At 42.2% G+C, this 26,126-nt stretch overlaps 1 protein-coding gene across 7 annotated transcripts in view; it reads left to right on the top strand.

The window, feature by feature from the left end:
- Positions 1 to 26,126, top strand: part of LTBP1 (latent transforming growth factor beta binding protein 1) — a 402,262-nt gene that overhangs the window by 137,497 nt on the left and 238,639 nt on the right. For 5 of the 7 annotated variants that reach the window (XM_049652315.1, XM_049652312.1, XM_049652316.1 and 2 more), the window contains exon 4: positions 345 to 514. In XM_049652315.1, coding sequence (XP_049508272.1) covers positions 345 to 514 — 170 coding nt within the window. The remainder of the gene's footprint in view (positions 1 to 344; positions 515 to 26,126) is intronic. The other 2 variants (XM_049652314.1, XM_049652310.1) reach the window with 1 other exon arrangement.

The following is a 26,126-nucleotide window of genomic DNA, read 5'->3' as shown; positions in this document are numbered from 1 at the left end:
GTAAATGTTGGTACCTTCTGTATGTGTCTTTGTCTGTCTTACATATAAATGGCCTGTGCTCTGCGTAAAGGCTGTGTGCTCCAGATCTTCTGATAGAATCCACCTGTGGTGGCCTAGCTAGCCTATGCTTCTTGACTAGATGAGGGGAGTCTCTTTTATATTAACGTTTCTAAGTGTAAGTGGTTAGTTCCTTGTGTTATAAGTGGTCCACTACAGTATTTGAAGAGAAAAATCGAGCCTCACATGGAATCTACGTTCCTTTCTAAATTGAACGTCTTCTTTTCTCCTTCTTGGTTTCAAAAGTCCATAACTAATTTCCCTCTCCCCACTTTGTTTCTTCCCAGAGTGACACCACTTTCCTCACAGAATGTGATGATACATCATGGCCAGACCCAGGAGTATGTGCTGAAGCCCAAGTACTTCGCGGCCCAGAAGGTGATCTCGGGAGAGCAGTCCACTGAAGGTTCGTTCCCTTTGACATTCAAGCGGGGTCAAGTTATGGCGCCTTTTCAGTGTGAGTATAGTCCAGTCAATGGTTTTTCTAAGTTACAGCATCATAGTTTGGAAACATTTCGTTTGGTTTAGAGGGCTTTAACGTGTCACAGTAGATAAAACTTAAGAGTCCTTTAAAAGAAAACAACAACAAACCCTCCCTGGTTCCCAGAACAACCAGATAGCAGCACGGTTTCTTTATTTTGAGGAAAGGCGGTTTCCTTGGATATTGGCAAAGAATCTGGAGTGACCTGCCTGTAATTCTGTTTCTGCAAGATGGCTCCATTTCTGACACATACTTGCTCTAATTTTAGATACACTTGTATGCCTGACATGTTTACATTGATAAAATATTTTCTTTAGCAAGCTAGCCAGGATTCATTCCGTGTGAAATGTCTGAAATGTCCTGCATTACTCTCTGAGGTTCACCTACCATGGATATTTTTATGATACGAGTCCACTTTTTAGTAGATCGAGCAGATGGTGTGGCAGGTTTTACTCCGAATTTGTAAAGAGCTATTGTATCAGTGGCCAGCTTGGTTAATATCTCACTATGTGGGAAGCTCTCAAGGACAAGGCCTGGCTCAAAGGGTGGGGAATGTGATGATTTGTGGTTTAGGTATTACAGAGTGTCTGCTGGCAGCATCTGGAGGAAACGTTCTGGAGTGAGGCGCAGACCATTCAGAGCCGAGAGCTAGACGCACACGCTCGTTCCAGCAGCTTCCTGCTCTGTCTCACGTTGACTGATTGCCTGCGCCACAAGTAATGAAAAAGAATGCCAGTTGTGAGGTTGAAAAGGACTGTCTTTCACCACCAAGAGGAGTGCAAAATAGCTGAGAGGGAGTTTTTACTACTGTTTGGCCCTTTAGGAGTCTGTATCTTTGTGGCTTTGATTCCCCGGGCCCACCCCCACCTCCCTAAGTTGGTCACTCTTCTGGAGTGATTGACTCTTCCCTTACAATTGGTTGCTTAACAGAAAGAGTATCTAATACAAGGTTTGTACATTGCGTTTTTCATCTTTTGGGAAAATTCTGCTCCGTGACCTGAGCCTGGATCCCCAGAGTAATAGTTGGATGAGGTTTATTGGGCTGATGAGGAAAGCAAGTCCTGGGGATTTTCAAGAGGGAAGAATGGAGCAGTCATATAGATCATCTCCTCATCCTTTAGGTGTGATAATTCCTAGTCATTTGCAAGACAGGGTGTGCATCTTGTTTTAAAGGTCCTCAGGTGAGGGGCAGCTGGGTGGCTCAGTTGGTTGAACATCCGACTTCAGCTCAGATCATGATCTCATGGTTTGAGAGTTAGAGCCCCAACCTGGGCTCTCCACTCTCAGCACAAAGCCAGCTTCAGATCCTTTATCCTGCTCTTTCTCTGCCTCTCCCCTGCTCATGCTCTCTCTCTCTCAAAAATAAATAAACCTTAAAAAAAAAAAAAAAAAAAGGTCCTTTGGGGTAAGTGCTTGATAACCTATTCTGTGTGAATATTGCTGAGTATATAATATTTTTCTAATCTTATTTGAAAAATAACCCCAATGTTGTTTCCTTGGGTTATTGTATAGATCATGTATTTCTTAGATGTTCTCCAGAATTAGAATGTGATGGGAGGAGAGTTTTTGAAAGCTTATAGTCATACTGGTAAGGAAGAGAATTTTGAACTATATGAAAGTGTCAGGAAAAGGTGGTCTGAACTCTCTGGTATTAAGACTAGAGATGAGAACGGTTTTGGTTTGTCGATGATTCATTATTGGAATGACTGGTCCCACCATGTGTTGTGTGTAATTTATTTTATTTTAAATGATTATTTATTTATTTATTTATTTAGGGAGAGAGAGAGGGAGAGAGAGAATATGAATGAATGAATGATTGAATGAATCCCAAGCAGGCTCCACACTGCAGAACCGATATGGGGACTCCATCTCACGAACCATGAGATTATGACCTGACCTGAGCAAGAGTTGGACACTTAACTGACTGAGCCACCCAGGCACCCCTGTTGTGTGTATTTTAAATGCTCAAACCTTTGCTGAAGGGTCTTCTGGAAGATGAAATTATAATTTAGAAAAACAGGAAGATCTGTATTGTCCATAAATTGGCCACTCATTCTGTTTAAAGGTAGTTTCTCTGGGGCATCTGGGTGGCTCAGTCGGTTGAGTGTCCAAATCTTGATTTTGGCTCAGGTCATGATCCCTGGGTCGTGAAATCGAGCCCTGCATCGGGCTCCGTGCTGAGAGTGGAGCCTGTTTAAGATTCTGTCTCTCTCTCTTTCTCTCTCTTCTTTCTCTGCCTCTCTCCCTGCTTGTGCTCTTTCTCTCTAAAATAAAAACAAATTATAAAAAATGTAGTTTCTCCATAGCTGGGAGCTAGTAAACGAATTCAGACTAACACGTAATCACAGTGATGGAGTTCTTTGCTCAAACTCCCTAGGATTTAATGACTGTTCAAAAAAGAAGCCCAGGAACTAACTGAAGCAGGCCAGGAAGGGAGATGTGGCTATTTTTTGCTGAGACCAGAACTCTATTGAGAGTTGGAAGGCTAATGGGAAAGTTTTAAAAAGAGGTAATTTGGCAGGACCATGAGGATATGGAAATAGCAAAATCGAGTAAGAACAACAATAGAAAGATTAAAACTAGAAAGGAGGAACGAGTCATAATAAGAACCTAAAAGTGATGTCTCCCCACATCCAGCTTTGTATTAGGTGAAAGGAACCCCCAAGAAAACCTTACATGTAGGAGAAAGGAAGAGACATTAGTAAGGGAAGTCTGAGAAAAAGCAGGGACTTCTAGTGTCTTTAATTTCATGTTTGTAGAAGAGGTCAAGTGCAAACATATGAACCTCTCAATTTGCTGAAGAATTTGAAGGTCCAGTTGTAGGAGCAGATAATTCTGAAATTCTGACTTATGAGAAAAACAGAACATATTCCGAGCAGGTAGAGATCATCTTTCTTGGGAAGAGTCTGAGGGACCAGTGTGTCAAAACAGTCCACTGCCATTACTTTCAAGAAGCTTGGGGGACTAGTGAAAACACTGAGGTTGGCAAAAGACAAGTGTTGTTTTTCTGTTTCATTGGGATAAAGAAGGTGGTCTACTGCAATGACCAGTTGGTAGTTTTAATAGTATCTTGCAAACAGCAGTAATGATGTTTATCTAGAGCTCTGAGCATGGTGTAGATTAATCACCTCCTAATAAGGGGTGGCCGCAGCCTTGCAAGACCAAGGGAATAAGGATGTGCATTTGACACCTGGTAGGCCAAGAGCGAAATGGTCAGAGTAAGCAGGAAAGGGATGACAATGGGGGGTGATGGGTTCAGTGAAGCAGAATGTGTTAATGTGTTAAGTCTAGCACTCTCTAGATAAAACAAGGTAGATAGGGAGAAACAAACTATCAAGTTGCTAGGGAGGTGTTCTCTGCTGTGACGAATGAAGATTTTATTAGAGTTTCACAGAGGTTTGATGGCCTAACTCTCCTTCCCTAACCACTGTGTCCACACTGCTTTTCCCATTTTGATTCTGTGTATTTCCCATCCTTCTGAGCCACTTCCTAGGTTACTCCACTCTACATCCTGCGTTGGACATTGGCTGCTTACTGGATATCTCCAGTGACAAATTAATAATGGTGCTATGCTTCCTTCATTGGTCTTAAGAGAATTTAATTTGCATGAGTATCAGCTAGAGCACGGGTCTGTAAACTTTTTTCTTAAAGGATCTGATAATAAATCCTTCAGGCTTGATGAGCCAAGATACATAATTGAGGATGTTATATATAGGTTCTTACATAACTGTTAAAAATGTGAGCGTTTAAAAATGTGAAAAATAATTCTTAGCTGGCAGATTGTTTAAAAAAAACCCACAAAACTGAGTGGCTGACTAGATTGGTCTCATGGGCTATAGTTTTCTGGGTGTTGATCTAGTGGCTCACTCTTACAGTGTACTGAAAACATCTAGATTTTGGACCTGTAGGTGCTAGAATATAGCCATTGAATCAAAAGCTGTCCAAGAGGTGCTGCCTATAAGCAGCTGTCCTTCATTGTCACTGTCCTCAGCAACCCACCCTCTTCACTGTGATGATTCTCAGATAAATCGCCACTGGTTTGAAGACAGCCAGAAAAGCATGAACTACCAGGAAACCACTCTTTTCTGATAAGTCTAGTTTCCTTTCATGTTAGAGTGACAGGCCACACAGCAATTGGGAAAATAATGGATGTTACTCCTGGCTGTTTAAAGAAAGCCTTTTAATATTGACAGAAATAACATTTTTATTGGATGAACCAGTAACCCCCATCTGGCTAGACTGAATCACATTAAGCTATCACCTGAGTTCCTCCAAAAGTTAAACATAGTTGCTATATGACCCAGCATTTCCACTTCTAGGTATATACTCAAGAGAATTGAAAACATATGTTCACACAAAAACTTGTATACACATGTTCATAGCAGCATCATTCATAACAGCCAAGAAGCGCGAACAACCAAAATGTCTATCATCTGATGAATGGATAAACAAAATGCGGTAGATCTTACAATGGGTTGTTCAGCCATAAAGAAGGAATGGGATACTGATACATGCCACAACGTGAATGAACCTTGAAAACATGTGGAGTGAAGGAATCCAGACACGAAAGGATTCAGATCACACAAAATTCCATTATATGAAGTGTCCCAAAGAGGCAACTTCACATGGACAGAAAGTAGATGAGTGATTGCTAGGGGTTGCGGGGAGGGGGAATGGGTCGTGATTGTTTATGGATAAGGAGTTTTTTTGGGTCAGTACATACTGTGGAATTAGATGGTCATGATGATTGTACAATCTGAATATATTAAAAGCCATGTTATGTTAAAAACATTAATATAACTTTTTTTTTTCTTTTTTTTTTTTTTTTGCACCACAGAAGTAGTTACAAGTCCTGGGAGTAGAGCTCATTGGCTCTCTCTAGAGATGGTCTGGGGTGAGGGGGGTCTTCCTTGGTGACTTCTAGGAAAGAATTGAGTATGGAAATAAGATTCTGTTGTGTTGATTTTGGTAGTATTTGTAACCCAAGGGAAGAAAAGTTAAAATGACATGGTAACATTTGCAATACCACCTCATAAAAACCATCCAGATTATTAGTATAGCATATGTTCAGGAGGAAACCCAAATAATTTGTGCAAAAAGAGATTAGTTTGACTTAACTCTCTAGAAAAAGCCCTTTGAAGGTAAGATGAGTATCCACACCAGACCGCGGTTGTAGTGAAAACACCATGGGATGCTGGATAATGGTAAAAGCAGAGAATATTTCTGTTAGAGTCTGTGGTGGAAGGGCATTTTTTATCTTTGGGGTTGTGAGTACTGGGGAGCTTACGAAGATAGTAGACAGGTAGTAGACTTCCTTCAAAAGGAGATCTTGAGGATGAGCTGAAATACCCCTGTAATTGAAATGGTTTGTAATTGAAATTACACCTCTGTAATGTACAGAGTCCGAAGAGCTAAAAGATGGGACAATCACTCTCTGGTTTAACGGTACAGCTACTTAGTCTCTTCTACTGTATCTTAGCGTGTTTGGAAATTTTTAGAAATGTAAACTTCTCTAAATCAGATTTTCCATTGCCCATTCCAGTGGTTTTCCTATCAAGGTGGACTTAGCTTTTAAATTTTTTTTTTGTAATGTTTGTTTATTTTTGACAGAGAGAGAGACAGAGCATGAGTGGGGGAGGGGCAGAGAGAGAGGGAGATACAGAATCCCAAGCAGGCTCTGAGCACAGACCCTGATGTGGGGCTTGAACTCACAGGCCGCGAGATCATGACCTGAGCTGAAGTCAGATGCTCAACCGACTGAGCCACCCAGATGCCCCAAGGTGGACTTAGCTTTTAAAGAGCTATTTATATTAAAAAAATTTTTTTTTAAACATTTATTTATTTTTGAGAGACAGAGCATGAGCAGGAGAGGGGCAGAGAGAGAGAGAGAGAGAGAGAGAGAGAGAGACAGACACAGAATCTGAAGCAGGCTCCAGGCTTTAAGCTGTCAGCACAGAGCCCGACGCGGGGCTCGAACTCATGAACTGTGACATTATGACGTGAGCCAAAGTCGGATGCTCATCTGACTGAGCCACCCAGGCATCCTATAAACAGCTATTTGTATTTTAAAGTTACCTAAAATTTTAGTTCTTTAAGTTCATAGCAGAAACTTTAAATTTCAGGAAAGACAGGTGTCCTGTTTTATATACTACCTTCCTTCAAGATTTAAAAGCAGATATAAGTCAGACTATTAAAAGAATTGCCAGTTTATCTTGTGATGTGCTGCAGTGTAGGGGAGAGATTGATTACTGGCATTTCAGGGGTGCCTAGGTGGCTCAGTCAGTTAAGCATCTGACTCTTGATTTTGGCTCAGGTTATGATCTTGCAGTTTGTGGGTTCAAGCCCCATGTGAGGCTCTGCACTAAGAGTGCAGAACCTGCTTGGGATTCTCTCTCTCCCTCTCTCTCTGCCCCTCTCATGTAGTTGCTTGCTCTCTCTCTCTCTCTCTCAAAATAAATACACTTAAAAATAAAAGCAGATACAGGTCAGATTATTAAAAGAATTTCCAGTTTATCTTCTGATGTGCTGAAATATGGGGGAGAGATTGATTACTGGCATTTCAGACACATGGTACTGCTACAGAAGATCTCAGGACAGGTCCACTATTTTTAGTGTTGAGCATAGCCTTTCTGTTTGAATAAGCAGTCATGGTGGTGCAGGAAGCAGGTCCACAGCCCCCATCGGGCCCCTTTTGACAGAAGAAAATGTAATCCTTTCTGTGCTGGGACCACAAGAGACTTCTTAGTCCCGGATCCTGTGGTCTGTACTGACTTCTCTCGGTCCTTGAAATAGACCAGCCAGCCCAGCAACTGCCCAGCAGTCGGTCACAGGCTAACTGGAATTCCTGGCTCCCCCATTTGAAGATAGAACAGCCACCAGGTTTCAGGTCTGAGAAGGGGAGGCAAAGACTTGGTTGTTCTCACAGTAGCAGCCTTCCTGCCCGAGCCCCAGCATCTCAGTTCTGGCCTGATGGCAGGCCACAGTCTCAGGCAATGAAGAGCACAGACTCTCTGGGCACCCGAGACCTGCTGTTTGTACTTAAGGTGACGCTGTGGTTGGATGTGCTGGCGTGAGCCCTCAGGTTGTGTCCACAGTGACATCGAGAAGCCTAATAAACATGGAAGCATCTCAGGTTTGATGGTTCTGTGTCCTCCTTGAAAAAGTAAGTTCGTACATCTGGAGTGAAGACTGTGTGCGGTTGCAGACTGGTGCAGCGAAGAGGTTACCAGCGAAACTGTGCACTTCCTGGTTGTTATTGTGAGACGATAGTGGTTGTGCAAAGGCTCACAGCCAACAAGGGGTTTTCTTTGGCAGAACAAATCCAAAGACTAGGAGACAGGCAGCCGTTGGCTGGGACAGTTCTGCTTGTCTCAGCCACTTCCAGGAGGTGGATAAGAACACTGCTTAAAGGCTCTGGATGCCCAGTGCCGGTTCGAGTCATCGCAGGGAGAGAGCCCGTGGTGTGGTTGACAGCACCCACCAGGGGACAGAAGGTGGTTTGAGGAAGAAAGACCAAATTCGTCCTCCACCTGTCGTCCTCCACCTCCTCACAGAAGAGGAGGAGAAACCCTGGACCGGCAATCGGATAAAGGCAAATGTAGATGGAATCAGTAGAGGTGAGGAAATCAGAGCCAGATTCTTCTGTGTGTGGTGAAGTGTGAGAGGGAGATCTTCAGAGGAGGAACAGTTTGGAAAGCAACTCCTTTGGAAAGGAGAGTCTGGTCCTGAGAAGCAGCCTAGCCTTACTCCAGGACACGCCTGAGAGGAGAGAAAAGCAACAGCAGAAGGAGAAACTGCCTGTGCTGGCAACTCCAGGTCTCCGTGGTGCCCTCACTGACAGTTACTGATTGATGGGAGCCCCACTGGGGCAAAGCTCTGCCAATGGATGGTGTGCACCTCTCGGGAAGGGGAGTTCTGTGGGCATGTGTTCTGCAGCCCTGGAAGCCTTCCTTGCATGGAGACCACCTTTGGCTTGTCATGTGCAGATAAATGTCTGTAGGATTGACCCCACGCCAATCCAGTGGGTACTAAGTGGCAGTGGAAGTGGGACCAGCCAGAAACTAGATCTTACAAGAAGCTGATGAAAACGAACAAAGGAATGATTTAGCATTTAAAATACCAGGTGTGAAAAAAAAGACTGCTTTGAGGAAGGAATTATGGTAAAGCTCCATGCTTTTTCCCTTGTGAAATCAAACTCCTGATTGGGCTGCTTGGTCACCCCATACCACACTTTGTGTGGGAATAAGGAACCTTGAGCCACTTTCCAGCTGTATGTCAGTATGGATGTTAGCACTGTAGGTGGATAGAAGAAAATCATCCATTCTTCAGTTATTTCCGACAAAATCCTTGTTGGTTTCAAAGCCTAGACAGAAAAGCAACAGCATAAATAGGTACAAACTGATGCTTGAGAAAGCATTCCAGGGAATGTGGATGAAGGACCAGCGTTTTGCTGAGCTGATGCCCTTAAGAATCTATATTCCATTGAAGGGCAGGTATTACTTGTTGTACATAAAGTTCCATGTGCAGTCTTGCCTTGGCCGCTGTGTCTTATTTGGGGGTGGTGAGGGCGGGTTGGTATGTTTTATCCAGGAGTTGTTTGATCACATCTCAGTCCAGGCATGTAGGTGAACATGAACGTTCTCTTTGCTTCTTGATTCCTTACACACAGAGGAAGAGCGCTGGGAAATAGTAGACATAGACGGATTATAAACACTTCCAAGAAACTTATCCAGTGATGTTAAAAACAACAGTGGAGGAAAACCTAGAGTGAAGGGTTATGTAATCTCAGTTCCCCAATGGGCAGCCTTTCATGCCAGAGAAGGAGGTTTCAATCCCAAGGGCCCAAGATTTCAAAATAAATAAACAAAGTAATCCAAGGATATTTCTGGGTGTTGAGACCGAGTTCAAGATATTGAGAAATAGATACTGTATGATTCCAGAATACTCTATGATCAAACTGTGATATTGGTGGGGGAAAATAACCACGGATGAATATATAGATTGCCTGGAAAGTACAAAGCAGCATTTTGGGAGGAGAAAACCTGCATTTGAAAAAGAAGAGGTGCTGCCTTCTCAGTCTTTGGATCTCTTTGCCAGAAATTGAGGGCTTTACTTTGATTTTATTTCTGAATAAGAAAATTAGTTTCTAGGGAACAATCATTGTTAGAGTTGAAGTGATAGTTTTGATTTGACATAAACAGGATTGTACAAAATACTGCTAATGAGATGTTCCAAAGGGAATTGAAATAGAATTTGTGTTTGCTTGGTTTAGCCTCTTTAAAGAGGGGTCCTCTTAGCATTGAAAATTAGTGCCTTATGGTGAGTCTGTGTGTCCCCACTTGGAGGTAAAGACTTCCCTACCTTCCTTACATTTTATGACCTTTCTTAAAGAGCTTGTGTTGTACTTTTCTGCAGTTCTGCATGGTTTTTTTTTTTTTTTTGATATTTACTAAGTATTAGCCCCTTGTGAAATTGAAATGTATCTGTACTGAAACCCAGCTGCCCAAGGGCTGTGTTCCCATACAGAGGAAGTACGAGTTGACACATGGCTGGAATGGGAGGGAAACCTTTCTTCCCTAAAAAAGGTAATTGCAATATGGTTATATTTGAGTACTTCTTCTGACAGGAAAACATTAAACCATGAAATGTGTACACATGATGTATGTATATGTATATATACACATTTATATTTAATCACATATATAAATGTGTGTTATTTAAAGAGTTATTTTTTGCAGCTGCCTACATTATACATATTGCAAGTATTCATTAAAAAAAAATTCTTGTAGCCCTAACTGTGTTTCACATGTTGGCTCTTCCAAGGTCCCAGCTTTTTAAACTAAATGATAACTTGAAACAGGCAGTGATTGCTCTTGTGAAAAACATCATACTTATTTAAAAAACCCCTGTATCCTAGAAACAGACTTAGAGAGCTTTGGGGAAGAAAAACAATCTAGACAGCAGGTGGGAGGGCGGTCGGTGGTGGTCAGTGGGGTGGTTCCCTTTGGTAGATGACCCGGGGCTGCTTGCGTGGGATTGAGTGCTCTCTGCTAACGATGTCTGGAACCTCACACACCAGGCAGCTGTGCTCCTTGTTGTAATGAACGCCATTTAATGACTACAGGTGCATCGCACGATCACCACTGCCTGCCTCAGATCCCGAAGAAACTGGAGCTCTTCCTCCCACGCGTTCAGTTTACATTCCTTCCAGAGCCACTGAAGCAGGCTCTGCTTTACTTTGGAGGGTTGGTTACAGAGGAACACTCCCCAAACAAAATCTTTCGGTATTTTTTTCCCTTTACTGGCCATTCAGAGATATTATGCTGCCTTTGTTGATTCAGTTAAGTAGATGCTTTCTGGTCCAAAGGTCTTTTTCTTAGGTTTTTGTAACTGTAGATATTTAACAAAAACAGAGCACTATTTAAGTGTGCTTTAGTTTGTTTTTATAGGGAAAGAGGGAGGCACCTATATTTTGATAATATTTCCCTGACCAGCTTAACTTTTTTCATGAAATTTTTTTCATACCAGAATAACTAATAGAAATGTAGATCTTACGTACATGTAATTCTTCCTTCCTCCTTCTTGCCATGGCTTCCTTGTGGGTATAGTGGACTTTTCCACCCCGTTGACATTGAGCTTGCCTGGGTGACCTGCTTTTACTAATGGACTGCAGGCAGAAAGACAGTGTGCCAGCTCTGAGCTTTAAGTTGTATGGTTCCACTCTTCCTTATACCATAAAAAAGGCATGTATCTGGTCTGCTCACATGCCAGTTCCTTTGACATCTGCTTTTCTTAGTTTACCTTAACAGGGAAGATTTACTATTTATTAATTTATTTAATGTTTATTTATTTGAGAGAGAGATAGAGCATGAGTGGGGGAAGAGCAGAGAGAGAGGGAGACACAGAATCTGAAGCAGGCTCCAGGCTCTGAGCTGTCAGCACAGAGCCTGATGCGGGGCTCGAACTCATGAAACCACGAGATCATGATCTGAGCTGAAGTTGGATGCTCAACCCACTAAACCACCGAGGCACCCCAGAAGATTTACTTTGTAAAACAATCTGGATAATTGTTAGTCTTAGAGCTGGTGATGCTGTTTTAATCAGACAGGATACATATAGGTAAAAATGCTACTCTGGGGGACTACACCTTCTTGCCACAGTGAACCAGAAGAAGGGTAGGCACTTGACCCAAGAAAACCAATCTGCTGTAAGGTGCTGTAAGCTGCTGTAAGGTGGCCTCCCAGAAGAGCATTCCCTAAGAGGGATGATCTGATGAAATAAGATCAATCAGAATTTTTCAAGGAATTTGTAAGTTAAGTTAGAGTTGAACAGTAAGAAACTGGAACAGAAGTAGAATACCAAGTAGAAGCAGAAACAGCCGTCATGAAACAGCTGCCATGTTCATATCAGCTTCAATAGCATTTTCTGAAAAGGACTGGCCATAGGGCAACATATAATGGGTTGATGAAAGTACTGTGGATTCTTAACGTCATCCCAGTTATTGAAGCATATTCAAGTCTCCATAAGGTCAGGCTTATGTGGCCAGCTGTTCCTGGGTTGTCTTGGGACTTGCATCTTCTGCATTGCTGTGCAGAGCTTCCCTGTTCAGTCCCATCTCCCTTGAGAAAGGGTGCACCCCCCTGCATTGTATTGTAGGTGGAGACCCCAGTGAGCACTCATTCTGTGTGAACCTTCCCTCTAAGAGCGGCGTGTCTTGATGTCTCAGAGCACCAAAGACTGTCATTTAGAGCAGGAAAACCCAGCTGCTTTACCCCTCTTTACCCCCTTAATCCTGTCTACATCTTCTGTCTGAGAAAGCTTGGGGTAGGTTGGTAGATGCACAGAGAAGTAAGTGGGGCCGGTTCCATATTTTCCCCAAGACCACTGCAGCACTCAGAATTGTCCTCGTGGCCTGGGCTTTCATAGGGCCTGCTGCGTTAACCATATTTATGCCTCAGTGCCCATTTGGATTTTTAATAGAAATGTTTTCAGGTCTCGGATTCTTGATTACATCGAATGGAAAATGTCCAGTTTCAGTTCATGAGTGAGTGTGGACAGAAACCTTTTTAGAAGACCCCTGAAATCCCATCATGCCTCCTTCTCCTCTTTTTCTGGTATGGGTTTTCGGGCAGCCACGGTGGGGCATGCGTGTAAATACCTGTCAGGCGTGCTCTGCCATGTCTCCAGCGTGGAAATGGAGCAAAATTAGATGCCTCTTTTTAAAGTTTTAAAAAAGACTCTTAGTGGAGAAAGTGATTCATAATGTTTCTTGTCAGAGATCCCAGTTTCCAAACCACACCTTAATATACCTCAAGAACATATAATATGTATGTTTTAAAAACCTGCTAAAGGTACTAGAAACTATATTCTTGTCTCTGAGCATCAGATAATTAGGAAATTTGGACATAAGCTATTTGTCTCCACCAGTGACACTCCATAGATTGCATTTTTCTCATCTATTGGGTACTTACTGTGTGCCAACCACTGTACTGAGTGCTTGCTGTTAAATTAAGCCAGTATGTTACATCATGATATTAGTATATGGACTATTTAAAATTTATCCTACATGTATTCGTATAAGTTTCTTGGGAACAAAAATACAATGAGTTAAAAATTGCCCAAACCAGGATGCCTGGGTGGCTCAGTCGGTTAAGCGTCCAACTTTGGCTAGGGTCATGATCTCATGTTCATGAGTTCGAGCCCTCCATTGGGCTTGCTACTGTCAGGGCAGAGCCTGCTTCGGATTCTCTGTCCCCGTCTCTCTGCCCCTCCCCCACTTGTGCACACGCTCTCTCTCTCTCTTTTTCAAAAACAAACATTAAAAAACATATTTTAAAAAATTGCCTAAACTGATCTTACTCATTGGGAGGAGTGCCACTTTACCCGATATGGTGACCAATGGTAGCTATACATGAGATGAGCACAGTACCATGGACATAGTTATTGAAACACTGCGTTGTACACCTGAAATGAATGTAACATTGTGTTTCAACTATATTTCAGTAAAAAAGATGGAAAAAAAGAGTGCTACTTGAGCTTTCTCTGTTATTTTTACGTGGGTGCAAAGCTAAGTTTGACTACGTTAAAAAAACCTGTCAGCTTCATGATTTTAGGGCTTTTATGACAATAACACTTAAAAATTATCTGAACTTAGAGTTTCTGGCAAGAATTGTTTAACTTAATCAGTCAGATGCAAAATAAGCCATTCTAATTATTTGCGGAAATCCATTTAGATGCCTTTCAAACCAAGTCAAGCCATCAGCTCTTACCTGGAAATTTTGTAGGAACCAAAGTCCACCCTGCAATTTTCCTTTATCGTAGAGTCTTAAATAATAATTAAGATTGTAATGCAAACATCTTGAGATGAAATTTTCCATATTTAGACGTTCTTGTGGGTTTTGCTGTATAATATATCATGGGGTAAGTGTCACTACTAGCTTGAGCTTTACCTCACAGTTACTCTGCTAAGAGCTGACCACACGTAATGATACCTCTTGGATTTGCATAGTAGTTAACAGCTTATGAATTATATCCGTACAAATTATTTCAAATGGCCCCTACCACAATCTCGTGAGGTAGATGAGCTGTATGAGTAGTATTCTCAGTGTCTTTTTTTTCCCACCCTAGTTTTCAAGATGCTGAAGAGTGGTGCCTGTGAGTCATTTTATTGTATTCTATTCCATTGAACCTCTGAATATTAGTTTCTTTGTCAAATAAAAATCTTAGCACTTACTCTGTCATAAGAAGGAAATGAGATGACACCTGACATACTGTCAAACACCTAGGATGTGCTCAGTCTGTTTCCTTCCCTTGCTCCAAACTTCCCAGGTGCCTAGTATCTTAAGCACCTACTAGAAGTGTAGGAGAGGCATTAGGGGAGAGTGTGAAGGCTTGTGTTGAAATCCCAGCCCTGCCATTTCCTAGCAAAATGACCTTGGTCAGGTTCCTGATGAATATCTCTGTAGTTTCCTAGTTTCTGAAGGGATAGGAATGTCACTTAAATGATTGTGGGGTGCATGTGAGCTCTGAAGCTTCATTAGGTACTCAGTACATGTTTCATGAGTCTTACAGTGCTCTGTACATTTAGAAAGGTCCATAAAGTCTGTTTCTGTGTTCTCAGAATCTAGGGAAAAAGAAAAGCAGAGAAATGTGTGTGTGTGTGTGTGTGTGTGTGTGTGTGTGTGTGTGTGTGTGTAGGGGAAAAGAACAGAGGAGTGTGGGTATTTATATTTTACTATATAATAAATTAACCCAAACCTTAGTGGCTTAAAGCAACAAATGTTATCTTACAGTTTCTCTGCCTCAGAAATTCAGAAGCTGGTTGTTTAGCTAGTTGGTTTTGGCTGATAAATTCAGAAGCTGGTTGGTTAGCTGGTTGGTTTTGTCTCAGATTCTGTCATGAAGTTGCAGTCAGGGTATCAGCAGGGGCTGCCATCATCTGAAGGCTTGACTGGGGCTGGAAGATCCACTCTCAGGTTTGTTCACTCACCTGGCTTTTGGCAGGAGACTTTGGTTCTTTGCCATGTGGGCCTCTCTGTGGGCTCTCTAAGTATTCTCGTGGCCTGGGAGCTGGCTTTCCCCCAGAGTGAGTGATTGGACAGAGAGAGATCTCAAGACAGAAGCTGCAGTGCCTTTTATGATCTAGTCTCTGAAGTTGAAATAATCACTTCTGTTTTATTTTTTGCTTTAGACATCAATTGCTAAGACCAGCCCATGCTCAAGGGAAGTGGAATTAGATTTCACCTCTTGAAGAAAGTATCAAAGGATTTGTGGATAGATTTTAAAACCATCACACTGTTCAACAGGAGAGGCACTGTCTTGATGGAGAGAGGAATTTGAGCATGAGTAACCTAAAAAGAATTAACTGAAAGCTGGAAAAGTGACAATGTGTGACTACACATCAGTAATTCATTTTTAATTGGCAACTAATCATTTTTCAGTTTTGTTTATTACATGATAAATAAAAGATGGAATACAACTTTGAGAAAAGGGATATTTAGGCAGAAATCTTTTATAATGATGAGTTCTATTGAACTTGGCAGTAATCCCTTGGAGAAAGTAGTTGGGGCCATTTGATGGAGTCATTTAAAAACTGAGCAGAAAGAAGTTTGTGCTTCAGGGAAGAGAACAAAAAGTGAATGATAGAATCTGTGTTCTGCAAGCTTGGATACCTCTGATTCTATGAAGAGAATTATTTGAGATATATGATGATAGAGGGCCAACAAGGGCAGAGGGGAGAGAGAGAGAGAGAGAGAGAGAGAGAGAGAGAGAGAAAGAGAGAGAGAATCCTAAGCAATGGGATTGTAGGGCTTGATCCTACAACACTAGGATCATGACTTGAGCTGAAATCAAGAGTTGAATGCTCAACGAACTGAGTCACCCAGGAGTCCCTAAATTCAGAGATTTAAGAATACCAGTTTTCTCCTATATAGCCAGTTGCTTCAACAGATTTTTCTTTCACCTGAGCCCATCAAAATTCAGCAGTTAGAAAAATGTTCATATCTTCACCTTCCTTAGTATTTCTTAAAATAAAATGCATTCATATTGTAGTATCTGTTTGCTCTGGATTCTTCTTGCCTGTGTGATAGAATTGGACTCCCCCAGAGGCACATCAAGGTGCCTGCTTCTGGCCTGGCAGCTGCAGTGATTCAGAATACCTGCACAAGGTACAGGAAGTTTTGGTTTCCCTCTTTGCTCTGTCTTTTGAGTTCTTCCTTCTTTCAGGCCAAATGTAGATTTTGTAATGTGTGATAGGTCATTTTCTTCTTAGTGTCTGCCTTTAGTGTAAGAGTGAAGTTTCCAAGCCCCCTTACAAAGGCAATGGAACCCTGATGGCATTTGGCTCCTTTAAAGTTTTGTGACTTTCAGTTATTAGTTTGAGTAAAAGTTGCTTCTTTGCCTTTGCCATGGACAATGGAATTCCTGAGTATTCCTTGTCTGAGTTCATACTGCCTTCGATTCCTTTATCTTCATTTACTACCCTTGTGTTCTTTGCTATGCACTCCCCTCTGACCATATAATCTTTTCTTGTTCTCAAAGAGGGAGAGCCACTAGGTGGACTTTTGTTATAAATAGAGGAGGAGGATAAAAATACAGACTGTTTCCTTGGGCTTGATCGAGGCCAAAGGAAGATTGGAAAAGTAAGGAAGTACACATAAATAGGATTATGTGCAAACAGCTAGGGGAAAATGGAGAGATGCAGTGTTCAAACAGGCATGCCTAGGTTGCTGAAAATTGTGTAGGGAGTGGGTAGGTGGGTTGGTTCAGGAGGATGAAAGGTGGAAAGAAAGGAGGAAAGGTTTTCTAGAGGGAGAAAAATGTCACGTGAAGCAATGTGGCATGTGAATGAGGACCATTGGACAGTTTGGTTCAGCTAATGCCTGGACTCTTTGTGGGATGTTGTAGGATGTGAGGCTAGATTCAGTGTCTGTGGGGAAGGGTCTCAACTTTCTTTTAGGGAGTTTGATTTTGTCAGAAATATTTGTCATAACCAGTGTGTAAATTATATGGAATTCTAACTTTGAAATTGCATGGTAGATATAATCTGGGACCCTCATGAGAAGTGGCCCCCACTTAATCAAGCTGGTGAATAAGTCATGAAATTTGTTCCTTGGTAAACAAATAGCTCAGCAGATAATCTGTCCTTTGAGTCAGACTTGCTTTTCCACATACAAACAAACAGATGTTATTTATGGAAATGGTGAGTGATAGACTGATAACAAATGCCTCCATTTACTTTCTTTGGAAAAACAACAAATGTGGGGACAAATAAAACCTAATTCTGTTCCAAATTAAGGCACAGAAAATTTGAATCATGTGGAGCATACCTAACCCATGGTTTCTGTAAGGAAGCTATACAAACTAGCCCGATTGTGTGAGTACTAGGGCTAGAAGACCTGAAAGTGTTCCCCGCTCTGCCCCTCGTTCACTGGGTTCAGGAACAGCAGTGAAGGCCTCTCTTGTCAGTGGCACCGAAGCCCCTCCTCCTGTGGCCGTGGGTGGGATCTAAAGGCGAGAGCTGCTAAGACCCGGGTTCTTGAAAGGAGGTAGAGATTTTCACATGCAAAAATGCATCTTTTAAATGGTATTTCTCCCTTGGGAGACAACCACTTAGAAAGAGTAGCATCTTGAATGTTGATGCCAAAAAAGAAGAAAATTCCTGGACAAACTCACTCAGTCTTTCTCAAGTGTGGTTCCCATGGTTGTCAGAATTGAATTGAGAACATGCCTACACTGAGCTGCCCCGAACCCCCGCTCCTCCCTCATTTTCTTCTTTGCTTCATTTTATGTTATGAACTGAGTTAAGTACTGTCACCTAGGGATATGTTTCTTCAACCCTGTGTCGTAACATTTCAGATGCCACTGTCCCTTCTGTATAGGATGGGGGCAGTAGGTTCCCTGGTATTTAAGATTAGGAGCAGAGATTTCTGGATATGTTCTAGACAGGTGAGTTTTTAAAGTTGTGTCAAAGGAACCCCCGTGGAACAGCCTGCTGCAATTGCAGGACACCAGGACTGAGGTGCCCCAGCACTATTTCTAATTGGTTGTGGTGCCTTTGAGTGTGGTCACCTCTTTCCCTGGACTGCAGTCTGGAGCCTATCCTGAACTTTTCTAGGCGTTCCTTATCTGTTAGCTGAGGTATGCCTGGATAGTTGAATCCCCTCAGGGGATGTTAAAGAAAATACTTTACAAAAAAGGTCAGAATATGAAAATGTCAGAAAGCCATTGGTTTGTTTTGCTAGTTTTCCACTTTTAGTACTGACTGTATTTCTTTCCCCAAACACTGGGTCAGGTCCTGCTGGGTGAGCAAAGTACTTGTTGGGTAAAAGTTAGTCTTTTGACTATAAAATATATTGCACTTTCAAACATACTTGATTTTGTTCCAGAGATAAAAATAGGATCTTTTAAAAAATATTTTTAGAGAAGAGAGCTTATGATTGGTGTTTGAAGAGTAGAAACTCCAAGGAGAAAAAGGAAATATGAAAAAAAAAAAAAATCCCATAGTCTCAAGGTGTGCTGTTAGAGTCCTTTTAGGGCATTGGAGTCCGGGTGGCAGGGTAAGATTGAAGGTTGAGAAAATGTGATTATAGGTGACAATTTGAGTTTTTATACCTTGAGTCAAGATAAAACAAAGACTGAATGAATGAAATAGGAAATTAGACCTGACTCCTCAAATGCGTGGAAATTTGGGATGAAATCTACTGTCTTTGTGCTAGATCTCTGGCTAGTCTCTTGGCCAATCTCCCTGAGCTGGAAACCAACATGTATTTCTATGATTGGGTAGGTTTTATGGCCTAGTGGTAATTCATATGAGACTCACAGAATCTTGGTAAGTAGTATTTTCAATTTCCTCATTCATTGCCTGACAAGGGGAATTGATGCTTAGTAAATGAAAAATTGGCTTAAAAACTCCTTATACATTGGGGTGCCTGAATGGCTCAGTCACTTAAATGTCTGACTCTTGATTTTGGCTCATGTCATGATCTCATGGTTTGTGAGTTCGAGCCCCATGTCGGGCTCTGGGCTGACAGTTTGAAGCCTGCTTGGGATTCTGTCTCTGCCCCTCCCTCACTATGTACTCTCTTTATCTCTCTCAAAAAAAAAAAAAAAAAAGTGAATAATTGTAAAAAAGAAAAAAACAACTCCTTACACTTCATTGTAACTCTTATTTATACAGTTAAAGGAAGTTTCTATCATGTGTGGGTTTGGTTTCTGCGTAATATGTTGTGAAACTTTGGGAGCAAATAATTGTTTTTCTTTAGAAAAAGTGTTTGAGAAATTTCTATTTCCTGTTTATTCAGTTATTCTCTCATTGACATGTTTAATTGAAAATTTTCACTTTTTTATGTCATTGGCCATTTTTGGGTAATGTTTTAATGGTTTTGGGAAAAACGTGTTTTGTAATGATTGCAGAGTTTCCTGAATAACAACTGTGTTTTCCCTTGTTTTATGGCTAAAACATTTCATTTGTCTTTGACAAATGCAGCATCTGTTAAGTATGTTTTGAGGCTAAAGACTTAGTAAGAGTGTTCTTTACTGCTTTAACACTACTGGCAATTAGCCCATTGGTAAATATTATTTATTTAGTTTCTTTCAGTGAAGTTTGTTCATTCAGTTATTTTTCTCGAGCAGTTAGTATGAGACACATGTTGGACATCTAACAGTGACCAGACACATTCCTGCCCTGATGGAGTTTGTGTTCCCATGGTGATAATCAAACAGTAAATATATAAATGTGTTTATAATGAATAGGAAATGTAGGGCAAGGTATGGGGGATAGGTAATGTGTGAGGTGTTGCAGTTTTATGTCAGGTAGTCAGGAAAGGCCTCCTTGATAATCTGACCTTCTGGAGAAGTCTTGAAGGAAGTGAGGGAGGAAGCTGCATGGATCAGAGGAAGAGTGTTGTAGGCAGAGGGAACAGCAAGTGCAAAAGGCTTGAGACGGAAGCAAGGAAGCCAGAGTGAATGGGTTAAGGAGGGTTGTGGCAGATGAGGTCAGGGGTTTGCAGCCGTGGAGGCCCCAGTAGGCCATTGTGAGGCCTTTGGCTTGTGTTCTGATTGTGATGGGAAGCCACTGAAGGGGGTGGGGGTGCTATGAATTGATGAACATAAATTACAAAATGATACCGTGAGGGGCGCCTGGGTGGCTTAGTTGGTTGAGCGTCTGACTTCGGCTCGGGTCATGATCTCGTGGTTCATAGGTTCGAGCCCTGCATTGGCTCACTGCTGTCAATGCAGAGTCTGCTTTGGATCCTCTTCCCCCACCCCCTTTCTCTGCCCCTCCCCAATCATGCTTTCACTCTCTCAAAAATAAACAAACATTAAAAAAAAAAAAAAAGATACCCTGCGAGCTATTTATTCTCCCGAATAAACTGCAAGAGGGCAAAGGTGGAAGCAAGGAGTCTGGTTTAGGAGACTGTTGAAATAATCCAGACACAAGATGGTGGTGGATTGTACCAGAGTGTCTGTCATGGAAGTGGTGAGAAATTGTTACCTACCTTCTGGAAATAGAGCTCACAGGATTTGCTGTTGTATTGAGTCCCAGATGGACACCGCCCGCCCGCTACCTAGTCAAAAATAGACTTGCTGTTTTCTGAGATGGGGAAGACTTGAATAGGAGCAGGTTTGGCTTTGAGTACAGGAAGGAATTAAAGCTTGCTTTTGAATACATTTTGCTTGAGGTGTCTGTGAGACATTAGCTATTTACCTAAGAAAGGCCCATCATCGTGAATCGTTGGTTGCTTGGGTATACACACATACAAGGTAGAGGTGGTCCAGGCCATAGTTCAACATTTTCTATATGTAGGTGTGTAGGTAGTCTTTAAATCCATGCGATGGGACAGGATGATATCATCTAGGAAGTCAGTATAGAAAAGAGAAGGCTACAGAGACTGAACTTTGGGGCCCTCCGCTGAGTAGGGTCATGTGGAACAGTGGCCAACAAGGTAGGAGAGAACCACAAAAGAGTAGTGTAACCTAGAAGCCCTCTGGAGAAGGTGTATCATGAAGCAGTCCTTATGTGTCAGAGGGGCTAAACATTTGTGGAAGAAAGACACAAAATTTGCCATTGCGTTTGACAATGTGGAGATCCTGGTGACGCTTCACAAGGGCAGGTTTGGTGAAGTGTGGACAGCAACAGCTTGACTGCAGCAGATTCGAGAGAATGGTTGGGGAGGCAGGGGATACAGCCAGGAGAGCAGCTCTTTTGAGGAGTTTTGCTGTAAGGAGAGTAGAGAAATAGAGCGTTACCTGCAGGAGAGAGGAATGGAGACAATAAGAAGAGCAGTATTCTTGAGATTGGCACAAGGGTGCAACTTGTTTGTGTGGGAATGAGGATGAAGAGAGTAAGTCTTTGAGTCTGTAAGAGAAGAAGAGGTCCATTACTTTAGCCCGCAGGCAGGGGTGGGGCTGGCTTTACCTAGAACCCCATCCTTCTTCAGGAGGAAGGCAGGACAGATCCAGATCTAGGTAAGTTCTGGGTCTACCTAGATCTAGGTAAGATCTAGGTCGGCCTGAGTCTTAACAGCTTTTATTTTCTCAGTGTATCAGAGAGTGAGGTCATACCGAAGAGTGTGTGACTAGGTTGCTCTGCATTTCTGCCCAAAACGATATTTTTGGGACCATATGCACATTTTCAAATGTGGTGTCCATTTGATACCTGCTTTTTGATGAGCTGTAAGCAATTCTGTAAGGAACTCAGAATATATCCAGAAACTTACTCTTACATTAAATGATTTCATAGACCTACAGAAAGGCAAAGAAGAGTACATCTCCTTAAATGCATAAAAAGGAAAAGAAATCTTGTATATATGTGTGAGTGAGATAAGTAACTGGCATAGTTTCCTTCAGAGGATATTAATGGAGAATTGAAAGGGAGAGGAAACTCACATAGTCTTTCCTTTCATGTGTATCATCTGTGTAGCAACTTTTTCTTCCTCTATTTCTTCATTTAGTTAACAGCTACCCAGAAAAAAAAAATTCAAGAGATAGTGCTGGAATATTCCTTCATTCTTATCTGAGGAGGTGCTCACATCACATCTAGAAATCTCGTCTAGGTTTCCCCTCCCTCTTGGAGGGTGTTCTGGGACTGGAGCAACCTGATTAGTAATCATAGGTTTGATATTAGTTTGTTCACACGGCATCTTTCTCGAGGAACAGAGAGTATTCTGTGGGAATTCTTTTAAGAGTCCATGAGGAGTTAAGCAAGCCTGGAGAGCAGAACAATGAAGTCCTGTTATTCTAAGCATTATTTAATAGTTTCATGATTTGTCCTTCAAAGAATTTTTGGCCTTCGGGCAAGCAGTGGACTGCAGCAGGCGAAGGAGCCCTTTGCTTGTTTCTCACACACGACCTGTGTATTGAATTGGTTCCGAAATCCGTTTGGACAGCTTCACTTAATGGGCAGGGTGATGGCTTGTAACCACCCAGGAGGTGCTTCCCCTTCCCAGAGGATACTGCCTGTGCTAGTTGGTCCCTGTTGTTGAAGTCGGGTGAAGATGTCACAGCATTCTGGATGCATGCGGAGGACCCTGTATTTGTTCTTGACGTTTGATGTGAGTCTCGCACTTATTATATTTGTTTCTTTGGCTGCCTCGGCTTTCGGTTCCATCCTAGGCTAATGATTGGAGGATGAGCTACTGTGCTCTTTTCTAGACTAAAATCCATTTGTCAAGAACAATTTTTGCGTTTTTGAATTTTTCTCCATCATTAATGATCGGGGAATAGAAATGAAAGCTTTTCCTATTGGGAGGATATCGGCTTCTCTTCCATCCCATTCACCATCCACTCTGAATATCTGTGGTTTGTTTTAAACCATGTGCCAGTGCCTCTTCATGGAGGTTTCAGTTTGCACAGGGTCTGGCAGAAGCTGCAGACAGGATGTTGACTCTTGAGTGTCTTGACTGACTGACTGACTAGGAGGCCCAGTGGAGGTGCTACATGGCTCCAGGCAATCTATCCTTCTAGCCAAAGCCTCTACAATGCAAGATCTGAAAGCGCTTCCTTCAGATATGTGGGGCTGATTTATCTACAGGGGATCTGAAAGTTACATTTTTGTCATCAGAGGGACCAAGCATGAAAGCTGAGCCAGCAGTTGCGCCTCTGTACTTCTGATTGGCCTGAGTTTTCCTCCTCAGCTTTGTAATTGTTCATCAGCTATTAGGTACTCCAGGGGCGGTCTTTGACCACTGATTTCGCCAAGGGTTTCCTTATCCTCATGGGGGATGCAGGGCCTTAGACCGGAATGGCCTCCAGCAACCTCAGAATCCCCAATCTCTGTGGGGTTCGACAGCCTTTCCTTGGGGTATATTTTACCTTCATTAGGGGCCTCCTAGTAGGCAAGCCTGTGGGGTTTTTGAGTTTTAGTTTACTCAAAGCATTCGAGGAAGATGCCTGTCACAGACCCAAGTGGTCTGTGGAGGAAAGTTCGCTGCCACTCTTACTGAATTCCCACTTACCTCTTGACAGATGAATGGTGTGCTCTTCAGCTTGTCACATTTGAGGAATTTGAAACTCAGAGCAATTTACCTTACTTTTGGGTTCTTTGAAAGTTAAACTTTACATGATACCCTCTGCTACCTAGAAATGATTTTACAAGGGGAATCGGAGAGTGTATTTTCTAATCCTGTAATATTTACAGAGATCCTATTAGAGCTTTTACACATGACAGTCTAGTGTGGAAAGCAGCTGTGAATTTTTTAATACTGATTTTGAGATTGATTTGGTAAGCTAACGCTAATTATAATGAAATCAATGCTTCATGAAGACAAGAGGACTCGCTGAGATTATGTGTCTGCTTTAGAATTAGACTGCTTTTATAGCAGAATGTTAGTAAAATGCAAAGGGAAATATGAAATAAAATGTGTCTTCTTCCAAGAAGATGTGAACACTGTAAAAATCAGAATTAAGTCATATGAAACTGTCTCTGCCTTTTGAAAATCCAGATGATTCCAGGCCAAAAAATTTTTTCTTTTGGCAAAGAAATAGAATAAGTTTTTAAAAACAATAGGCCTGGAGACTCTCAAGTGCCTATAAAGTGACTACTGTAGCTGCGAGGTGAAACGGGAATAATGATTAAGTGCTTGCTTTCTTTGGATGTCTCTCTTCGCCTAAGTGAGCAGAATTTAGGTGACGGTATGAGCATCTGCATGGCAGCCGCCCGGGCCACGAGTTAATGCCAGAGAAGACAAAATAGTTGGCACACCATTTCTAATTTCATTATTGTACCAAGAGCCAGAAAAAATAGAAGTTTATATTCTTTTGAAGTGGGACAGTGTTGTCTCTCCCTTTTTTTTTTTAAATGGGCTTCACACACTTAGATTCACAGAGTATTCTCAAGATATTTGTAAGCATGGTCTGACAGTTTAGAGCGCGAGCTGGTGTGTGTGTGTGTGCGCGCGCGCGCGCGCGCACGCACGTGCACACTACTGTAAAAAAAAGTCGAACTATGTGAATTTTGTCTCTGGAATCAACGTTCTATTGTAGTTTTTTAAATTTCTGAGGTATACTCAAAAATTTTAAATGTTGTATAAGCATTCAAAGCAGTGTTTGGCAAACTGCCTCTTCAAATAAAGTTTTATCGGAACACAGCCACACCATTCATCTACATATATATTGTTTTCGACAGGCTGCTCTCAGGCTACCACAACAGAGTTGAATAATTGCCAACAGAGTCCTTTAGGCCGCTAGCCTTCAAATGTTTATTATTTGGCCCATTATAGAACAGGACTCTGAGTCCTGTTTTGCAAGGTGCTCGAAGATTTGGTTGAGCCCTAGGACATCTCCCCACTTCACACTGTGTGTCCTGATCTCTTGTGTTGGAACCACTGAGTGAGAATGGGAAACGGTCTTGAAAAAACATTTGAAAAGATCTGAGGCTGTTTCTCTTCTGGAAGAATCATTTTCTTGTGTTAAGTGAAGGGGCCAACACAAGCTGATCTCTTCAAGTTCCTTCTGACTTGAGCTTTCGTTACTTACTCGGTAGTTATCTTTGAGGAGGTGAAGGGCTATCTTGTGGAAGAGGCGTTACTAGGTTGTGAGACCCTGGGGAGCTGAGTTAGGGTTAATGGGTGCAACTGGCACACTTGAGCTCCAGAAGGAAGTGCACTTGCTAGGAACAGCTTAGAAACCAGCATGCGCCATCTTAGTAGATAATGAGCTCCCTGTCATTAGAGATGTTTAAGTAAAGGTTGTGTCAGAGGACCTTTGGGGTCCAGCTTTGAAATTCTAACTTTTTTTTGGTTAAGGTTCTTTGTCTCCAAGCTCAGGTTTGACCATGATTTTTTTTGTTGAGGGCCTATGGAGGCCTCTTGGATGATTTCCTAAAAATCTAGTCCTGGTCAAACCAAGGCAGTATGAGGGGGACAGAATTGCCTCTGGTAGGCAGAGGATGGCAGCAGAAAGGCTGGCCCAGAGCTAGTCTCTCCTTTGGCCCCTGAAGTAACACAGTGACAATAGGCAGGGCACTGCTTTCTATCATCCTTAGTCTCAGAGCTGAGCCATCTGGTCTCCAGCTGCGGCTACCATCTTTGCTTCCCTGCCTAGGCTCCTGGAAAGACGAAAGGACCTAGACAGGGGTGTATCACAGATGCAGAGATCGCACTAGAGTTTCTGTATTGCACTTTGCCCTAGAGTCTACATTGGGACTTGGTCATGAATGGCAGTTCTGGGTGAAGTCATACATGCTCTTTGTAGCTCTGCTATTGTGGCACAAAAGCAGCCATAGATACTATGTAAGTGAGTATGTGTGGCTGTGTTCCAATAAAACTTTATTTACAAAAGCAGGCCATGGGCCATATTTGATCCCTGGGCTACAGTTTTCTGACCCCTACTACAGACCCTGGACGTCAGAACTAGCTAGAAAACATGAGCTGCACGTCTCTCATGTTTTGTAGAAAAAGTGAAATGACATGTCCAATGTCACACCGTGGTCGAGGCAGGCTTATAACCCAGCATGTGACTTTTAGATTAGTGCCCATTTTGTAATACTTTGCTGCCTCTGCTGTGCACTCAGGTTATAGCATTTGGTTTTAAGGAGAGGGCCACGTGAGTGCAGGAAATACGTGCCTTAGTGGCCTGTGAATGGCAGCAG

The sequence above is a fragment of the Panthera uncia genome (genome assembly GCF_023721935.1).
Source record: "Panthera uncia isolate 11264 chromosome A3 unlocalized genomic scaffold, Puncia_PCG_1.0 HiC_scaffold_12, whole genome shotgun sequence".
NCBI classification, from domain to species: domain Eukaryota; kingdom Metazoa; phylum Chordata; class Mammalia; order Carnivora; family Felidae; genus Panthera; species Panthera uncia.
This window is presented reverse-complemented; position numbering and strand designations above follow the sequence as displayed.